Source organism: Zosterops lateralis (assembly GCF_965231275.1).
Source record: "Zosterops lateralis genome assembly, chromosome: 29".
NCBI lineage: Eukaryota > Metazoa > Chordata > Aves > Passeriformes > Zosteropidae > Zosterops > Zosterops lateralis.
Genome location: NC_139789.1, coordinates 6118650 through 6135489, shown reverse-complemented (window position 1 = coordinate 6135489; position 16840 = coordinate 6118650). Strand labels below are relative to the sequence as shown.

Sequence of the window (16840 nt, the reverse complement as noted above, 5' to 3'; positions counted from 1 at the left end):
TGCAAGTGCCTCGGACTTCTTCCTGATGAGCCTCTATTGAGGTGTTTTCCTCTATTTTCAGTTTGTTTCCCCGGGATGGGACACTGTGGGAGTGGAATTCTGGGGTGTTTGCAGTTACATGATGGGTTTATTTCATGTGAAAAGCCAATCTGTGCTGCAGCTCCAAACATTTCACCTGGAAAAGAGTCACACTGACACTGAAATGACACCTCTCGTTCTGTGTTCTGCCTTGTATTTTGATGTAAATCAAACAGAGAGGATCTGTGTTGACTCTGGTAAAACCTGCCTGACACACGTGGGACAGTGGGCACAGCAAGCAGAAAGGGGGACACACTGTCATCAGTTTGGTTTCCAACCCCAAATCCATCAGGGGCTGTGAAAACAGAGGGATTAATGGTACTGGAGTTAGTTCCACACAGAGACCTGGATCCTGAAAATGCTGGGTCTTCCCAGCAATGAATGTTTGTCCTGTTGTTCATTGCTCCATCCTTAGTTCTCTGTGCCTTGGTGAGTGATGGTGCCTTTGTGCTAAAAATGCCATTTCAGCAGAGCCTGGGGACGTGCTGCCCCCACCCAGACATTCCTCCTGAGCTGCAGGTGCCCTCCAGGTGTGGGGGGACAGGTACAAGGAGCCAGGTGGCCTCAGGACCGAGGCAGGGGCTGCTCAGGACAATCCTGCCTGGGCTGCTGGCAGGAGAGGGGTGGGAAGGGAGTTTCTCCAGGTAAGAGAGAGGTGGGAAGGGAATTTCTCCAGGTAAGAGAGAGGTGGGAAGGGAGTTTCTCCAGGCAGGAGGGAGGTGGGAAGGGAGTTTCTCCAGGCAGGAGGGAGGTGGGAAGGGAGTTTCTCCAGGCAGGAGCAGCTCTGGAGCTGGGCTCTCGTGGTGCAGAGAGCTGAGGGGTCCAGTCAGGTACTGCAGCAGCCCCAAGGAGGAGAGCATTCTGTGTGATGGAAAAATCTCCACTTTTTTTAAACACAAATAATCAGTAATTACATAGAGGGCCCAGCAATTAAATGTTGATAGTAATTACAGGGTGGGAGAAATCACTGCATGATTTAGGGGTAATTACACTGAACAGGCCTGATTGACTGCAGGGCCAGCTCCGTGTGGGCAAAACACGGAGTTGTGGAGAGCAGGGCAAGGTTTCAGTGATTATTTTGTTAATTCTTGGGCAGAGAGGAGATTTTTTCTCCACTGTGGTGGCTGCAGAGCCTCCTGTAGCCCGGACCCAGCTCTCCCTCCCCTCTGTGTGATCCAGGCACTGTGCTGGGGTTGTTTACAGGCTGGAGCAGCTCCAGTTGACTGATTTTGCACGATTATTTATAGTAGGGGAGGAGCTGGGAGAGGAGGGACTGTCCTGCTCCAACTGCAGTAACACAACTCCTCTTAATGGTGCTCTGGAGGGGAGAAAGCAGGAGAATTAAAGGAATTCGAGCACCTGGATGATGCCAGCAGGCCCTGGAAGGAGCAGATGAGTTAATCCACTGTCAGTGGGTCCTGCAGAGTTAAAATCCAGTCTCTTTGGAGCTGGGGACAGCCCAGAGTCTCCTCCAAGGATTCTGTGACTTGTCTCACTCGGGGCTTGGCTGGGGGCTCGGAGGGCTCTTGGACAAAGGTGCAGCCCCAATGAGGCCTGAGAGGGCTGGGATGGGCTCAGACCCTCCTGGAGCTGCTGGGACAGACATTGGGAACCTGCTGGGGAAGGCAGGGAGTGCCAGGAGCACAGACTGAGCTGCAGGAACACCTGTAACACAGTCACTGCCCTGTGCTGCTCCCAGGGGCCCGGGACACCCACAGTGACAGGGGGAGGCTCCTCGGGAGCTCTGAGCCCTGCCCTGCTCCCAGCACAGGCTGAGCTGCTCCCAGGGGCCCGGGACACCCACAGTGACGGGGACAGGCTCCTCGGGAGCTCTGAGCTCTGAGCCCTGCCCTGGGGAGGCTCCTCGGGAGCTCTGAGCCCTGCCCTGGGGAGGCTCCTCGGGAGCTCTGAGCCCTGCCCTGCCCCTGGCACAGGCTGAGCCGGCTCCGGGCTCTGCCCAGGGAGGGAACAGCCCCATTTCCCGGCTCTCGGTGGCTTTGGGGTGACCTCTGCTGACGAGCAGAGAAATGGCTGTGCCTGGAGCGAGGGCTTTGCTCCAGGTGCCCTCCTGGTGTTAAAGCTCAGCAGGTGCCAGCCTGGTGCATCCCTTGCTCAGATCCTGCAAAATTGCCCCTCCCACTCCCCATTCCTGGATTTTTCCACCCTTCTGCACTACTCTGCTCGCTGTTTTGGGGTTTTAATTCCACGTTTTCCTTAAAGGCAGCTTTCCAAAGCATCCCTTGGTCAGTGCCATGTCCCAGCCCCTCCAGCCAACATGCAGAATAGTTTTCCATATATCCCTGACTACCCCTTTTCTAATTCTATAGGAAGGAACCAGAGGAACACAAATAAATTAATTAAAATTTATTTATAAAATATTCAAGTAGCTCCAGACAATCAGGAAAATAATTTTTCTCAGTGATTTAAAAATAAGCACCAGGAAGAACAGTTCCAAGAAATTGCCACATCATTTTTCCATCAAAAAACAAAGAATTTTCTTTTGTGCTTCAGCAAAATGATGCACTTTGATGCACAGAATAACAGTCCCAGTCCCAGCAGAATCACTCTAATCCAGGATTTGAAATGAATTTTGTCTCTGAGCTCTGGGTCAGACCCCGGGCCTGGTTTGCTCCTGGCTGACCCCGGGCCCAGCTGGGGCAGCTCCCACCTGCATCAGGTTGTGGTTCCCGATCTGGACCATGCTGGCATTTTTGATTATGAACTGTGGGATCCCCCCCTGGCCTGGTGTGATGTTGTAGTGGCCTGGGGGGAGCTGTGCCTGGCCAGGGGGAGGTCCCCTGGGGGCAGGGGGACACCAGGGCTGTGCTGGTGGCTCTGCTGGAGGCACCCAGGGAGGGGAGCCCAGCCTCAGCCCAGCCAGGTTCTGCTGGGCTTGCTGCTCTTCCCAACACAGCTGGAGCTTCCTGCTCTGCATCTGCTCCCACAGGGCTTTCTTCTCCTTGATCTTCCTGGGGTTAAAGGTGTTTTTGACGTTCCTGCAGAAGTGAGCAGAGCTCTCGTCCAGGAGGATGAGCGCACTGAGACTCTTGGGGATCTGGCTGCGCTCCAGGGCGTTGGCCTTGGGCAGGAACGGGATGACTGAGTCTTGCTTGGAGGGCTCCAGGATGGACTGCATCAGAGCAGTGTCTGTCTGGAACAGGCACAGGTTGCAGGGGAAGTTCTTGGTCAGCAGGAGGATGATGAAGGCAGAGTTTTCCATGGCGTCCTGGAAACAAGTCAAGTGGCTGCGTCCAGCAATGAAGAAATCCTCGCTGAGCGTGGCTCCATTGGGCACCCCCATGCTCTCCAGCTGGGTCCTGAGCTCCTGGGCCACAATCTCATCTTCCCTGGCGTGCAGGACAACAAATGAGAAGAACTTGGCACCATCTGGGTCTGGGAGAGGAGGAGACCAGGCCGGAGAGGGGATTGAGTGCAGGGGAGGGGGATAGAATAGATTAGAGTGAGGTTCCTGGAGAGGAGGAAGAGCTGAGGTGAAGGAATAAGTAGGAGGAGGAAGGGAACAGGTTGAAATAGAAGCAGGAACAGAGTTACAGGAAATGCCTTGTGGAATGGAGGAATCCTCTGTGGGCCCGTGGGCAGGAGCAGAGTCCACTGCAGCCCTTGGCTCAGGGACACCAGCAGATAATTTCTTTCCATCCTGCTCTTCATCCTGCCTTTCTCTTGGTGTGGGGGGCTCTGTCACTGTGCTGGACACGTCACTGCTTTGGGCGGGCTCTGAGGGCAGGGGCAGCTCAGAGGGGACAGGGAGAGGGGTGGAGTGACAGGGCCTGGGCTGCAGACCCTCCTCAGGCCGGGGCCCTTGGGCAGCTCTGTCCTGCCCAGGGGGGGGGCTGCCTGTGCTGGCCCAGCTGGATTCCTGTGGGTCCTGGCTCTGTGTGTCCCCCTCGGGGTGTCTGGGCGAGGGGACACCCTCAGGGACACAGGGCTGGGTGTGAAAAGCAACTGTTGGTGATGCACTGATCTCCAGACAGCTGGACAGAGAGGGGCTCCCCGCAGAGCACAGGGTCCGTGGGCCTGAAAGCTCTGAGATGCCTTCGATGTGCACTGGTGAGCTCCTCCTCACGGCCCGGGAGCTGCCTGGGTGGGGAAATCCTGCCTCCTCATGGCATCTCAGCGTTGAAATCCTGTCCCCCGAGCCCCCAGTGGCTGCAGGGCCCTGTTTGTGCTGTTCCTTGGGTGGGATGTTGTTGAGTGTCCCCTGCTGAGTGTCCTGGCAGGTTTTGTCCCTGCCCCGAGGACTGCACAGCTCCTCCTGTGCCAGCACCGTGTACACCTGGGCCAGCAGTGCCATGGCTCCTGCATCCAGCTGGGGAGGCTGCAAACCCTCCCTGTCCTCCTGCCCTCCTGCAGGGCCCAGTCTGATCTGCTGGACGTACTGGGCTGCCCCGTTACCCCTCAAGGCATCCAGGCAAATTCTTGCATCCGTTTCCTGCCCCAGAGTCAGGTGGAGCAGAGCTTGCAGTAACTTGCTGCAGGGCCCAGGCACAAAGTGCTTCAGTTTGAGTTTGAGGCTCAGCAGTTTCTCTGCTGGGGCCTGGGACAGGATCCTGAGCACATCCTCAAAGCTCAGCTGCTGCTCAGTGCTCTGGGCCATCTCAGCAGCTGCTGGCCTGGGGCAGGGATGGGAAAAGCATCTTCTGGCAGAGGGGTGTCTCCCTGTGGGGCTGGGGGTGCCCCTTGTCCCACACAAACCCCTCTGGTGCCCGGGGACTCGGCCTCTCTGTGCTGGGAACCTGTGAGAGAACAGAGGACAGCGCTCAGAGGGGTGATGTGGGATCTCCTGGAGCTGCCAGCCTCTCTCTCACACCTCCCAAATATTTTCCCATCTGTTCCCTGCTTGCAGCTGTGCCAGTGCTCTGTGAATTATCCCAATTCTGTGATTAAGCAAGGAGCACATTCTTTGCCTTCATTTCACATCAATTACAACTGGTTTGAAATAATTGATGAAATAATGCTACATTTAGGTGAATCCAGGCAGCTGGTTCCAGGGGGTCTCGCAGGCTCCTTGTGGTGGCAGCCGAGGAATAAAACAGGTGTAGAGGAAACCCTTCCCAGCCTTTGTTATCGGGGAAGAGCCACAGGAAAGAATTCCTTCCCAATCTCCCATCCATCCCCGCCCTGTGGCAGTGGGAAACCACTCCCTGTGTCTGTCCCTCCATCCCCCGTCCCCAGTCCCTCCATCCCTTGTCCCCAGTCCCTCTCCAGCTCTCCTGGAGCCCCTCTGGTCCCTGGAGGGGGCTCTGAGGTGCCCCTGGAGCCTGTTCCAGGTGAGCCCCCCCAGCCTGGCCCCAGGGCAGGGGGTCTCTGGCTCTGGGGGCAGCTCCGTGGCTCCTCTGGACTCTCACCAGCAGCTCCCCGTCCTTCTTTCCTTGGGAAACCTCCTATCCCCATCCCCCGGCGCTCCCTGAGCCCCCGCACTCACCCCAGGCCCCTGATGGGACTTTAATTAAACACCAGCAGTGTCTGGAGGGGAGGGGCGGGTTCCCGGCGCTGCCTGAGCCTCCCGCAGAAACTTTCCCTATTTAAAGGCAGCCCCGGCAAACGCCCCGAAATAACTCCCAACCGGGGGAAAGTTCCCAATCTCGGTTTTGTTTTCCCGTCTCACGAAAACCCTGCAATTGCCCAAGTGCCTTCCCTCCTTCCCCGGGCCAGCCCTGCCCTGTGACCCCGGGGGGGAACTGGGGGCGAGCCACGGCCCGAACCCCGGACAGGAGCGGCCGGGGAGGGATCAACCGGGAAAAGAAGGGAAAAGCCGGGAAGGGAAGGGATCAGCCTACCTGCAGCCGTGCCCGGGACAGGCGGAAGCGGCGCCGGGCGATGCGCACGGAGGGCGGAGCGGGGCAGGGACAGCCCAGCCCGGGGCAGGGACAGCCCAGCCCGGGGGAAGCCACCCCTTCCTCCCGGGGACAGCCCAGCCCGGGGCAGGGACAGGGACAGCCCAGCCCGGGCTCGGGAACCGCAGGAGGAGGGCCCCGGCCCCGGGGAGCCACCCCTTGGTCCCTGGGACAGGGACAGCCCGGGACAGCCACTCCTTCCTCCCGGGGACAGGGATAACCCGCTCCTGTCCCCAGCACGAGCAGCCCGAGGTGGCACAGGCAGGGCAGGGCAGGGACAGACCCTCCCCCGGCAGTGCCGGGATAGGGATGTGTCGGGATAAGGAAGTGTTGGGGTAGGGACGAGCCTCGCAAAGCCCAGGATCCATCCAGGGCGGGCAGGGGGTGAGGAGGAAGAGCGGGGCACGGACAGGTGAAGATGAGCGTCAGGAGTACGGGCAGAAGTCAGGGAAACAAAATAATTGAAGCGTTTTTCTGCTTAGGAAAGCATGGGACCTGCTAAAAGCACTTTGTTTTCCCCCTTGTCCTGGGTTGTGGTGTGGGATGTGCACACAGTATTTATTCCATCCCCATCCCCATGAGCTGCTGGAACCAGGTGGGGCAGTGTTTTCCCAGGCCCCTCCTTTGGGCTCTTCTGCTCATGGCCCATCAATGCCTTGCCCAGGACTCACAGGGAACTCCCTCCAGGAGCTCTCTCTGTTTAATGGGCCATCAAGGAGCCACTGCACGACTCCTCATCCCATTGGGAGACGCTCCCAATGCCCAGGGGAAGGAGCCAAGCATTCCCACCTGGAGAGAATCTGGGATTTGGGACAGGACAAGCAGCCCTGAGCCACTGGATTCCCAGAGGAGCAGAGCTCCCAGACCTTTCTGTGGGATCACTGCTTCAGGAAGAGCCCCTCACCTGGACTGCTCCCCCCACCCTGCTCAGGGTGTGTTCTGACTCTGGCAGTGCTCCTTTGTGTTACTGCATTGATTTTATTTTATTTTTACCTTTTTACCTTTCTTCTTATTAAATTATATCTCTGACTTGGAGCCTCTCACTCATTTTGCTTTCAAACCACACCACCCCTCCAGCAAAGAGCAGGGAACAGAGAAACTGGCCCTGGACAAGATTTGGTCAAGGCAAGGCTCCAGCCCAGCTCAGGTGAGGGGAGGACACAAAACCCTGCAGCTTTAGGCACACACAGACCCACACGGCTCTGGACGCAGGTCAGGCTTTATTGCAGTGTCTGCTCACCAGCCCTGGCACAGGGACAACGCCAGGAACAGTTACCAAAATAAGTTACATTGGAAATTATTACAAAGTAGTATTTTCTGGGAAAGGACCAGCACCTGGATTAAAATCCCCCCTCTTTTAATAACAGGATATCCCAATCCCATGGCAGAGTAACCCCTGGGAAAAGCTGCCTCATTTAATGACTGTGAAGTGTTTCACACGTGGAGTTACTCACAGATAATCCTGGAAGTCATTCACAGAACTAGAAAAGATGATTAAAAAAAAAAAACCCACACTGCCGAGTGCTTCTCCATGAAGGAAAAAGTGTTTGGCTGATCCACGAGGAGAAATCTCTTCTTGAGAAGCAGCTCCTTGCTCCAGCTGTGCCAGATGTGCTGCAGGCCCAGCCTCCCTGCAGGAAGCACAACAGGCACAAAGGAAGTTGTGTCTGGAATTGTATTTTTAAACGTGGAGAAGGTGGGAGATGGTATCAAAGGTCGAGCACAGCATCTTCTCAAGAGCTCCACAGCTTGGGCGAATTAAAAACAAATCCAGCATTAAAAATGAGCTGAGATCACTTCTTCTCTCCCACAGCTCGTCTCAGCAGGATTGAGCCACTCACAGCTACAGCTGGGCTGAGTTAAAAAGTTGAAGTTCCATCTCCCCTTCCAGCACAGCAGTTGGATTTAAGAACAGTAAATCAAGATTCAGAATCTCCCCACCTCGGTTATCAAATCTTACAATTACATCCGACTCTAAATTCAGAGAGCAGAGGCACTTGTGGCACAAATGGGCACACAATCAGAGGATCCAGAGCTGGGATTTATCAGAGACCTTCCTGTGGTGCACTGGTTTTTACCTCCTTTGCAGCCAGGGCCACCTCTGTGTCCTTCCTTGCCTGTTCCTGTGGCTTCTTCGCCTTCTCCTCCACCTTCTCCAGCACTTCACACCATTTCTCTGAGAGCCTGTTGGCTCCCTTTGGCTCTTCAGGTGCCTTTGTCACCTCCTGTGACAGCGGAGCCTTTTCCAGCCTGGGTGATTTTCTGTCACTCCTCATCTCCTTGTGCTTCCTGCTGTCCTGTGCCACCCTGGCCATGGCCCTGAAGGGCCCCACAATCCAGTTCAGGGGGATGTTGTGAGTGACATACTCAAAGAGCACGTCCAGGGACCTCCTGGCCTCCAGCACACGCTCCTGGCTGCGGGCCAGGCTGCTCCTGGAGAGGTCCTGGAAGGACACGGCCCTGGAAAAAGAGCTGTGGAGCTTGTGGATGTGCCGGGCAGCCTGAGCCACGGCCTCCTGGATGCCGCCGGGGAGGCCCTGGATGCTGAGCCTGAGGCGGTGGTAGGAGGGCTGGAGCTGCTGGGTGATGATCCTCAGCATGGCCAGAGTGCGGGGCTCCACCTGCCGGGAGAGAACAGCTCAGGGCGGCCCGGGGGGTGCCGGGGCATCTTCTGGGGATGGTCCCAGCCCCGGGCACAGCCCCGGCTCCCCTTCGGGGATACCTCGGGCTGACACGCCGTCCTGACTTGGTTTCCTTTGGGCTGCGTCAGGCTCCAGTCCACCCACAGCTGATGGAGCTTCTCCTGCCCCTCCAGCAGCTTCTGGCCAACCTCCTGTTTCACAGATTGGATCTGATGGGAGAAATGAGAGGAGAGGTTGGTTGTACTGCGAGCAGGCACAGAGAGAGGCACACCCTTCCCTGCCAGGGTGACACGGTGTGGGATGGAGGAAGAGCTTCCAGCTGGAGAGCAGGGCAGGAAAGGCTACAGACAGGAGGAGGAGGGAGGGCAAAGCGTGTCGGTACCAGTTTTATGGCCAGCTGCAGCCGTGAGAGCGTGTCCTGGGTGCGGTGCCTGAAGCTCTGCAGCTTGGCCAGGGAGTGTTGGTAGGCCCGGCGCCGCAGCCGGCCCGACAGCGAGCCCAGGCGCACAAAGTAACTCTGCTGCCTCTTCTGCTCCTCCACCGAGGCCACGCCACAGCCCTGCACAGAGGTGGCCAGTCTACCTGGGGGAAACAAGAACAGAGCTACAGCTGGGAGGAGGTTGGATCACCCACTGGAAAACACGAAGGCTGAAGCTTGCTGTGGGAGCAGGAGGGTTGTAGTTGCTCGTGTGTTAAAGGCAGTTGGTCCCTGCTCAGTCTTCAGGTGAGCAGACTCGATGGAGAGGTTGGAGCATGAACCCACGTGTTTATTTACTTTGAGGCCAGTGGGCAAGGACCAGCCAGCAAACGCTTGAACTCTGTCCCATACCATGTGGCAGTTTGGTGTTGACAGCCAGCAGCTTGGTGACAAATTCAGAGCTACCTGTTCTGCTGCAGGAGCTGAGTCTTGCTGTGTCAGGTGCTCTCTGCTCACATGGGAAGGGACTTGGCATCTACAAGCGCCGGGTAAGAATTTTCTTACCTAGTTCCTCCTCGGTCATTGGGAGATAATGATCCACCAGATCTTCTGACATTCCCAGGACAGTTTCCACACCTCCAGCCACTGCCTGGCTCACTGCCTTGGCTTTGCTTATGCTGTTGGTCACCACTGAGTTGGTCATCTCCACGCCCTCCTGGAGAACCTCCCTGCCCTGCTCCAGGGCTGTGTTGATCTTGCTGGTGATGGTGCCATAGGCAGCGTCCAGAGCTGTACTGACCGTAGAGGTGACCACAGATTTGGTCTTCTCCACACTGTCCTGAACAGCCCCTTTGGTCAGGTCCACTGCTTCGGTCACCTTGTTGGCCACCAGCTCCTTGGCCCCCTGGGCAGCCCCCACAGCTGCAGTGATGGTGGAAGCAACAGCAGATTTGGTCTTGTCAACACTGTCCTCCACCATGTGCTTGGTGACATCCACAGCCTCTGTCACCTTGTTGGCCACCAGCTCTTTGGCCCCCTGGGCAGCCTCCACAGCGTTGACAATGGTAGAGGCCACTGCAGACTTGGTCAGGTCAACACTGTCCTCTACAATGTGTTTGCTGAGGTCCACTGCCTTGGTCACCTTGTCTGTCACCAGCTCCTTGGCCCCCTGGGCAGCCTCCACAGCACTGACAATGGTGGAGGCAACTGCAGACTTGGTCTTGTCCACACTGTCCTCCACCATGTGCTTGGTGACATCCACAGCTTTGGTCACCTTGTCCACAGCATCTGTCACCTTGTTGGTCATCAGGTCCTTGGCCCCCTGGGCAGCCCCCACAGCTGCAGTGATGGTGGAAGTCACAGCAGACTTGGTCTTGTCAACACTGTCCTCCACAAGGTGCTTGCTGAGGTCCACAGCCTCTGTCACCTTGGTGGTCACCAGCTCCTTGGCCCCCTGGGCAGCCTCCACAGCGTTGACAATGGTGGAGGCCACTGCAAACTTGGTCTTGTCAACACTGTCCTCCACCATGTGCTTGGTGACATCCACGGCCTCTGTCACCTTGTTGGCCACCAGCTCCTTGGCCCCCTGGGCAGCCTCCACAGCACTGCTGACAGTGGAGGTGACCACAGACCTGGTCAGCTTGACACTGTCCCCAACAACACTTTTAGTGAGGTCCACAGCTTCAGTGACTTTGTCAGCCACAGCTTCCTTGGCCTCGCAGGCGGCGTCCAAAGCAGATGTCACCTTGGTGGACACCAGCTGCTTGGTGTCTGAGATGACCTGCCGGGAGAGGCAGAGAAAGATTTTTTTTGTTGTTGTTGTCATTCCAAAATACATTTTCCCATCCCTAAAAAAAGCTTTTCCACTTGGGTTAGTTGTGCTTGCAGTCTGTGTGAGGGCCGGGGAGGTGAGCACACCTGTATTGGTGTGGATGTGTTTAGTGTTCACCTCTCAATGCTGAGGGCACCTCTCCAGCTTTCCTTGGGCTTTATTTATTCCCCCATATTATTCTGTACCCACCAATCCATGGCTTCCCCAGGAAAAGCCTTTCCTTACCTTGTCTGCTGGCTGCTGCAGAAAGGGCAAGTTCTCCTCCAGCTGGTCCAGACCTTTACAGGCATATTCATTCACAAGGGCGACTGGGAGAGACAACAGGCACCAGTTTATTCTTGACCCTACAATGGCCAGTTCAAGATACACTCATGGAAACCAGCCCCCCCCAAAATAAATCACCATTCTGGGGTGGGAGTCTTGTTAAAAGTTAACAAACCCTAAAATTTGGCAGGTTCAAATAGTCTCCATTTTGCCTTCCCAGCTCTCTAATTGTAGACTTTAATCCAATTGCAGTGTACCTGCCCTTGGTGGGCAGGGCATTGGGTTTAAAGGGTTGAAAAGTGTTGGGATAAGCCAGCCTGAGCTCTATCCCAGCCTGACACGGTCCAACCCGGGATGGTCCCAACTTGGAGTGACAGAGGCAGCAGGGAGTTGTTACTTGGTAACCCAAAGAAATCAAACCCTGTTTCTCCTGGAAGCAGTTTCCTTCCCGGGCAGTTCAGCGTGGGGGAGATGCCGAGCAGGAGGAGAAGGTGCTGAGGGCGGTGGGATCACCCTGGAGGCACAGGAACCTCCCCTCCCTGCCTGTCCCCTGCCCCAGGGCCCCCAGGCCTGCACTCACTCTGCGGCTCCAGCTGGCTGAGGATGGGCTGTGCCCCCCCGACCACGCTGCCCACGGCCACGGCAGCCACGGCCTCGGCCACGCTGCAGACCCCACTGAGGCACGGGTGGGACTCCTTGGTGTGGGTGTAGGCAGAGGAGACCATGTTGAAGGCAGAGTTGAGCAAGGGCAGGCTGGTGACTCGGTTGACAGCGCTCTAAACCCAAGAGAAACGGCGACATCAGAGCCCAGCCTGGGCTGGTGGGTGAACTCAGCCCTGTGTCTGTCCAGAAAGGGCCCAGCAAACCCCTCCCCTCACCCTTCCTCAACTCAGAGCTGGGGAGACTCATCCAGAGGCCTCCACCAAGTGAACAAACCAGGGTGAAGGAGTCTGAACTCTGAATTCTGAGTCAGTCACACTGGTTTGAGCACCAAACCAGATGTGGAGGTAGGACCTGTAGCAGCTCCTGTTCCAGAACTCGTGTTTGCATCACTTGGCCGGCCCTGAAGATGTCTCTTGAGCACAAAAGAATTATCTTCTGTACTGAGGGGGTTTTGATTTGCTCACAGCTTTATAGGGCTGATCTTTCTGTCCCCCAGGCTGGTTTTGGGGTGCTGGCAGAGGTTTACCAGCACATCAGTGGGTGATTTAACTGCTGTGTGTGCCCTGGCACTTACCACACTCTGCTGCTCCTCAGCCTTCAGCAGGTCTGGGGTTGGGGTCTTTCCTGAGGCCATACTGACTTCAGCTGCAGCTGGAGGGAGAAACAAGAGTATCATGAGCATAACTTCACTGCCCCCAAGGAAATAAAATCCTGCCAAAGCAGGGGGAAAGCAGAGGGCAGCAGAGCTGGGCTCTGTTGTTTTACTGCTCCCAGGAAGGTTCAGGTTAGAAATAGGTGAGAACTATTTTATCTGCCTTGTGTTTTCTCTGTGGGGTGGGATGATTCTGGCTGGACACCAAAACACTCCATCACCCCCCTCCTCATCTGGGCAGGAGAGAGAGAATATAACAATATAACCAGTTTGGGAAGGACAGGAAAGCCCTGTGGAGTTTTCCCTGGAGGGTGAGGCAGGTCTCCCAGCTGCAGCATTCCATGGCTACCACAGCTTCCCATCCTACTGACCAGCAAGGCAGGAAATCTCCCTTCCTGTGAAACCGAGGCTCAGAGACATTCTCATGACATAACAGGATTGAAGAAGTGTAAAATGTTGCAATAATCTGAAAGGGGTATTGGTTCCCCAGCACAGATCTCCTGTGGTATCTGGACACTCCTGTCCTGGTGACAAACCCAGGATTACTCTGAGCCTGAGGCACAGCAGGGATTTCAGCACATTTGTTCTTCAGGACAGAGTCTGCTTCTCTCTCCTTTGCCAGTTAATTCCTATTCTTAGACTGGCTGTGACATTTTCCAGTGGAAAACCCTCAAACCCCCCCAAACTGGATTTCCAGGCTGTGCACTGCTCCAGGCTCACTGGAAGACTCTTCCCAAACAAATTTGCCGTCTGAGTAGAGGTGGAGCCCATTGTCTTGTTCCTTGTGTCCTTTGCCTCATCCAAGGTCATTATTTTGCAGAGAAACAGGAACAGGGAGATGGAGAGAAGTGAAACCAGAATTTGTGAGCCCTGTGGGCTGATACTGGCCAGGGACATCTCAGGAGGTGACTTGGCAAAACACAAAATCTTGCTGCATTAACCACTGGATTAGTCAGAATCCAGTGAGATCTGAGCAGGGCAGGGGTGCTGAGGGCCACATGCCCATGGCAAAGGCTGTCACACAAGTTGTCACCTCCAGCCTCTTCGGTGAGGGGGTGGGAGCCCCTCTGGGGGCCCTCCCCAGTTTATCTGCACAGCAGAAACTCCAATGGATCCTCACCAGGCTGGGACAAGCTGTAAAAACCTGCTGCAAACAAAGCAAGGCTGAATATAAAACCCCAGTCCCAAAGTCCACGGGGTTTGCTGTCAGTGTCTGTCCCCCTTGCTCTGCCTCAGGGCAGGTTGGTTATTTCTGTGGAGGGCTGACTTAGGGGCAAAGCACAGCTCTTTCAACACCATCACAAACAACCCCTTTCCTCAGTTATTTTCCTTCTGGAGAGGTGGGAAAAGCTCAAACTGTGGAGTTTGACACCGTGGTGGCCTTGGTGTCAGGGCCAGCACAGAGACACTGCAGCAAAAGGAAGAGGGGAGGATTCTTGTTGGAATAATTCAGGAGTCACTCCTTGGCTGATGTAAGAACTGGTGTAAGCTCAGAGCAGCCTCTGAAGTGCAGAGATCCCCTGTTAATTATGGATGCAGCTGGCCAGAGGAAATCCTGCAGCAGAGTCACGTTGGAACAAGGTTTGTTCTCTGCTGTGAAGGAGAAATCCATGTTTTGCAACACCCAGATTGGCAGTGTGGGCAGATCTCCACAGCGTGGTTTTATTTTCTCTTTCCCTGCAGAATTGCTGAGCAGCCCTTGCAGGAAAGCCCAGTGCTTGGCAACTCTGGGTCAGGCAGTTCTGACTCCTCTGGAGAGGCCACAGCCAGGCCAGGATGGTCAGGAGTGGAAATCCCAGCGGGCAGAGGAAAAGAAACAGCAGCACTTTGTTTTGGTTGTGGTTTGCTTCCTATGAAAGTGACGATCAGATGATTTCACACCATTGCTACATCCGAAATATTGGGTCACTGCTGGAGAAAGCTCTTGAAACAGGTGGTTTCAGGATGATGAAATTTCAGTGCTCTTTTCTGGGATCAAGGTCAAGAGATCTTGTGCCATCAGGAGCTGAACTGGTCACTGCCCAGTTGGAGACACTGGAAGAGCAAGGCCCAGCACCAAAGAGCAGGACAGTGGCACCAAACCCACCCAGCTGCTCCCTTTTCCTGCCTCACCCCAAACTGGGCTGGCAGAAGAGCTGGAACTCCCCAATTTCTGTCACTGGCAGTGAGCAGTTCATGTAGAGCTGGTTCTTCACTCCCCTTGGCTGGGAGGTTTCCAGCAGCTCCACGAGAACAGGCTCCTGCTGTGTGGTCCTGCAGGATCTTCACCTTCAGGAAGCTCCTCTCCCTCCCAAGGGATTTCACCTTGGGGACAAACAGCCACAGCCAGCACGGCTGGTCCAGTGGCTTAACCGGCAATTCCTTAATGACCACCGAGGAAAACAAAGCTGAATTTAGTGCTTTGGATGTGAGCAGGGAGGGCTAATCAGGGCAGAGGAATTCAATTGTAGGTAAAGCACCTATTTACATTCTTCTCGAGATTGGCCACTGATACCCCCGTGCCCAAAAATGCTTAACTGGGTCATGGGATGTCCGTGGGGAATGGGCTGCAAATGGGCTCTGGGGACAGAATTAGTTTTAGGAGGAAGATCAAATGGTTCCCAGCTTTGACCTGAGGACAGGAGTTTCAGGAGGGCTGGTGGAGGTGCCCATCTCACCTTTCTGGATGAACAGCAGCACTAGGAGAGCTCAGAGATCAAAGCCACCCTCGCTGATGGATGCAGGGCTTCCCCACACACCTCCAGCAGAAATCAAACACCACAGCGGCCACCACCGGGTCAGTAACTGCTTGTTACAGAAATATTTTAGGAAAGAGCAGAGAAAGTTTTAACTAAAACAGCTTCTCAGTGCTCCCCAATCTTTCCACGAGGACAGAGCTCCTGGTTTCACCTGGAAGGTGTAACTTGCAGAGCAAGCAGCTCAGCACATTCCCAGCTGGAATTTTCAGCAGAACCAGCTCAGAAACTGAAATCCTTCCCAGCCATGCACAGCTCAGGGTAATCATGACCACATTTAAAGCCTGGTTGGTCTTGAGAAACGCTAATGCAGTTTGCCAAAGCTCCCTCCGGGATCCGGCAGAGCCCTGCAGGGACAGGACGCTCCTGAGCAGGAGTTCTCCTGTCACTCAGTTCTCGTGCTGCCACCAGAGGATCACGAGGAGCAGCCCCAGGGAGGGGTGGCAGGGCTGTCACAGGAAGGGAATGCCCGGCTGGTCACCCGCACCTCCTGTCCCTGGAGCATCCATCCTGTCCCTGGGGGTGTCACCTGCCCCTCCTGTCCCCGGGGTGTCCATCCTGTCCCTGGGGGTGTCACCAACACCTCCTATCCCTGGGGCTGTCACCTGCCCCTCCAGTCCCCGGGGTGTCCATCCTGTCCCCGGGGGTGTCACCTGCCCCTCCTGTCCCCGGGGTGTCCATCCTGTCCCCAGGGGTGTCACCAACACCTCCCGTCCCCGGGGTTTCCATCCTGTCCCTGGAGGTGTCACCTGCCCCTCCTGTCCCCGGGGTGTCCATCCTGTCCCCGGGGGTCCATCCTGTCCCCACCATCCCAAACCCCACACCGGGCTGTGCACATGAAGGTGACTGGTGGGAGTCACCCCCTGTGGACCCCCCAGCCGGGATCCTCAGCAGGCAAAACCTTTAAACCCCAAACCTTTTAAACCCCAAACCTTTTAAACCCCAAACTGCTCAATCACAGTCAGGGATCCACGGAGTTACCGAGGAGTCACCGCAAAGCTGGGAAGGGTTTGAATCCCGCCCTGGTTTGGGTTGGAAAGGACATTAAAGATGACCTGGCTCCAGCCCCCAAACCTCTCAGCTCTCACCCAAGGCAGACACATCGTGACACCAGAAAACGCCACCTTTGGCCTCAGAAAGCAAAGCCCCCCCGTGCACAGAAAATCAGGGACACAGCTCCCGGCTCCTGCTCCCCCAGGGGGCTGGAAGGGCCCTGGGGCACCCACAGCTCCCACAGCGGGGACCTCTGAGCCAGGGACTGTAGGGACAGAGCCGGGTCCATCCCACCCTCCGCCCTGGCCGGGGCTGCAGAGCCCCTGGGACAGCCCTGGGGAGTCACCCCGAGCCCCCAGAGCAGTCCCAGTCACCCCGAGCCCCCAGAGCAGTCACAGTGACCCCGAGCCCCCAGAGCAGTCACAGCCACCCCGAGCCCCCAGAGCAGTCACAGCGACCCCGAGCCCCCAGAGCAGTCCCAGTCACCCCGAGCCCCCAGAGCAGTCACAGCCACCCCGAGCCCCCAGAGCAGTCCCAGCCCCCAGAGCAGTCCCAGCCCCCCCAGCTCTCCCCCCTCTCCCAGCCCAGCCTTACCTGCGCGCCCGGCACTGGTGAGACTGGGAGCGCTGGGCGTGCCCCGGTTAAATACCCCGCGGGCGGTGATGGAACCAGCGGGGCCAATGGGGAGCGGCTGGGGAGGGGAGGGGAG

The 16840-nt window shown here is 56.4% G+C and overlaps 1 protein-coding gene across 1 annotated transcript; it reads right to left on the bottom strand.

The window, feature by feature from the left end:
* Positions 1-2467: 2467 nt before the first annotated feature.
* Positions 2468-5924, bottom strand: TICAM1 (TIR domain containing adaptor molecule 1). The gene is made up of 2 exons (XM_083880268.1): positions 5877-5924; positions 2468-4832 (listed from the first exon to the last, which is right to left on the bottom strand). Exon 2 carries the CDS (start codon positions 4691-4693, stop codon positions 2687-2689), a length of 2007 nt encoding a protein of 668 aa, XP_083736394.1. The 5' UTR covers positions 4694-4832; positions 5877-5924; the 3' UTR covers positions 2468-2686.
* Positions 5925-16840: the final 10916 nt, after the last annotated feature.

Bases quoted from the DNA above. Each gene is read 5' to 3' on its own strand.
- TICAM1 (XM_083880268.1), bottom strand. From the start codon at position 4,693: ATGGCCCAGAGCACTGAGCAGCAGCTGAGCTTTGAGGATGTGCTCAGG.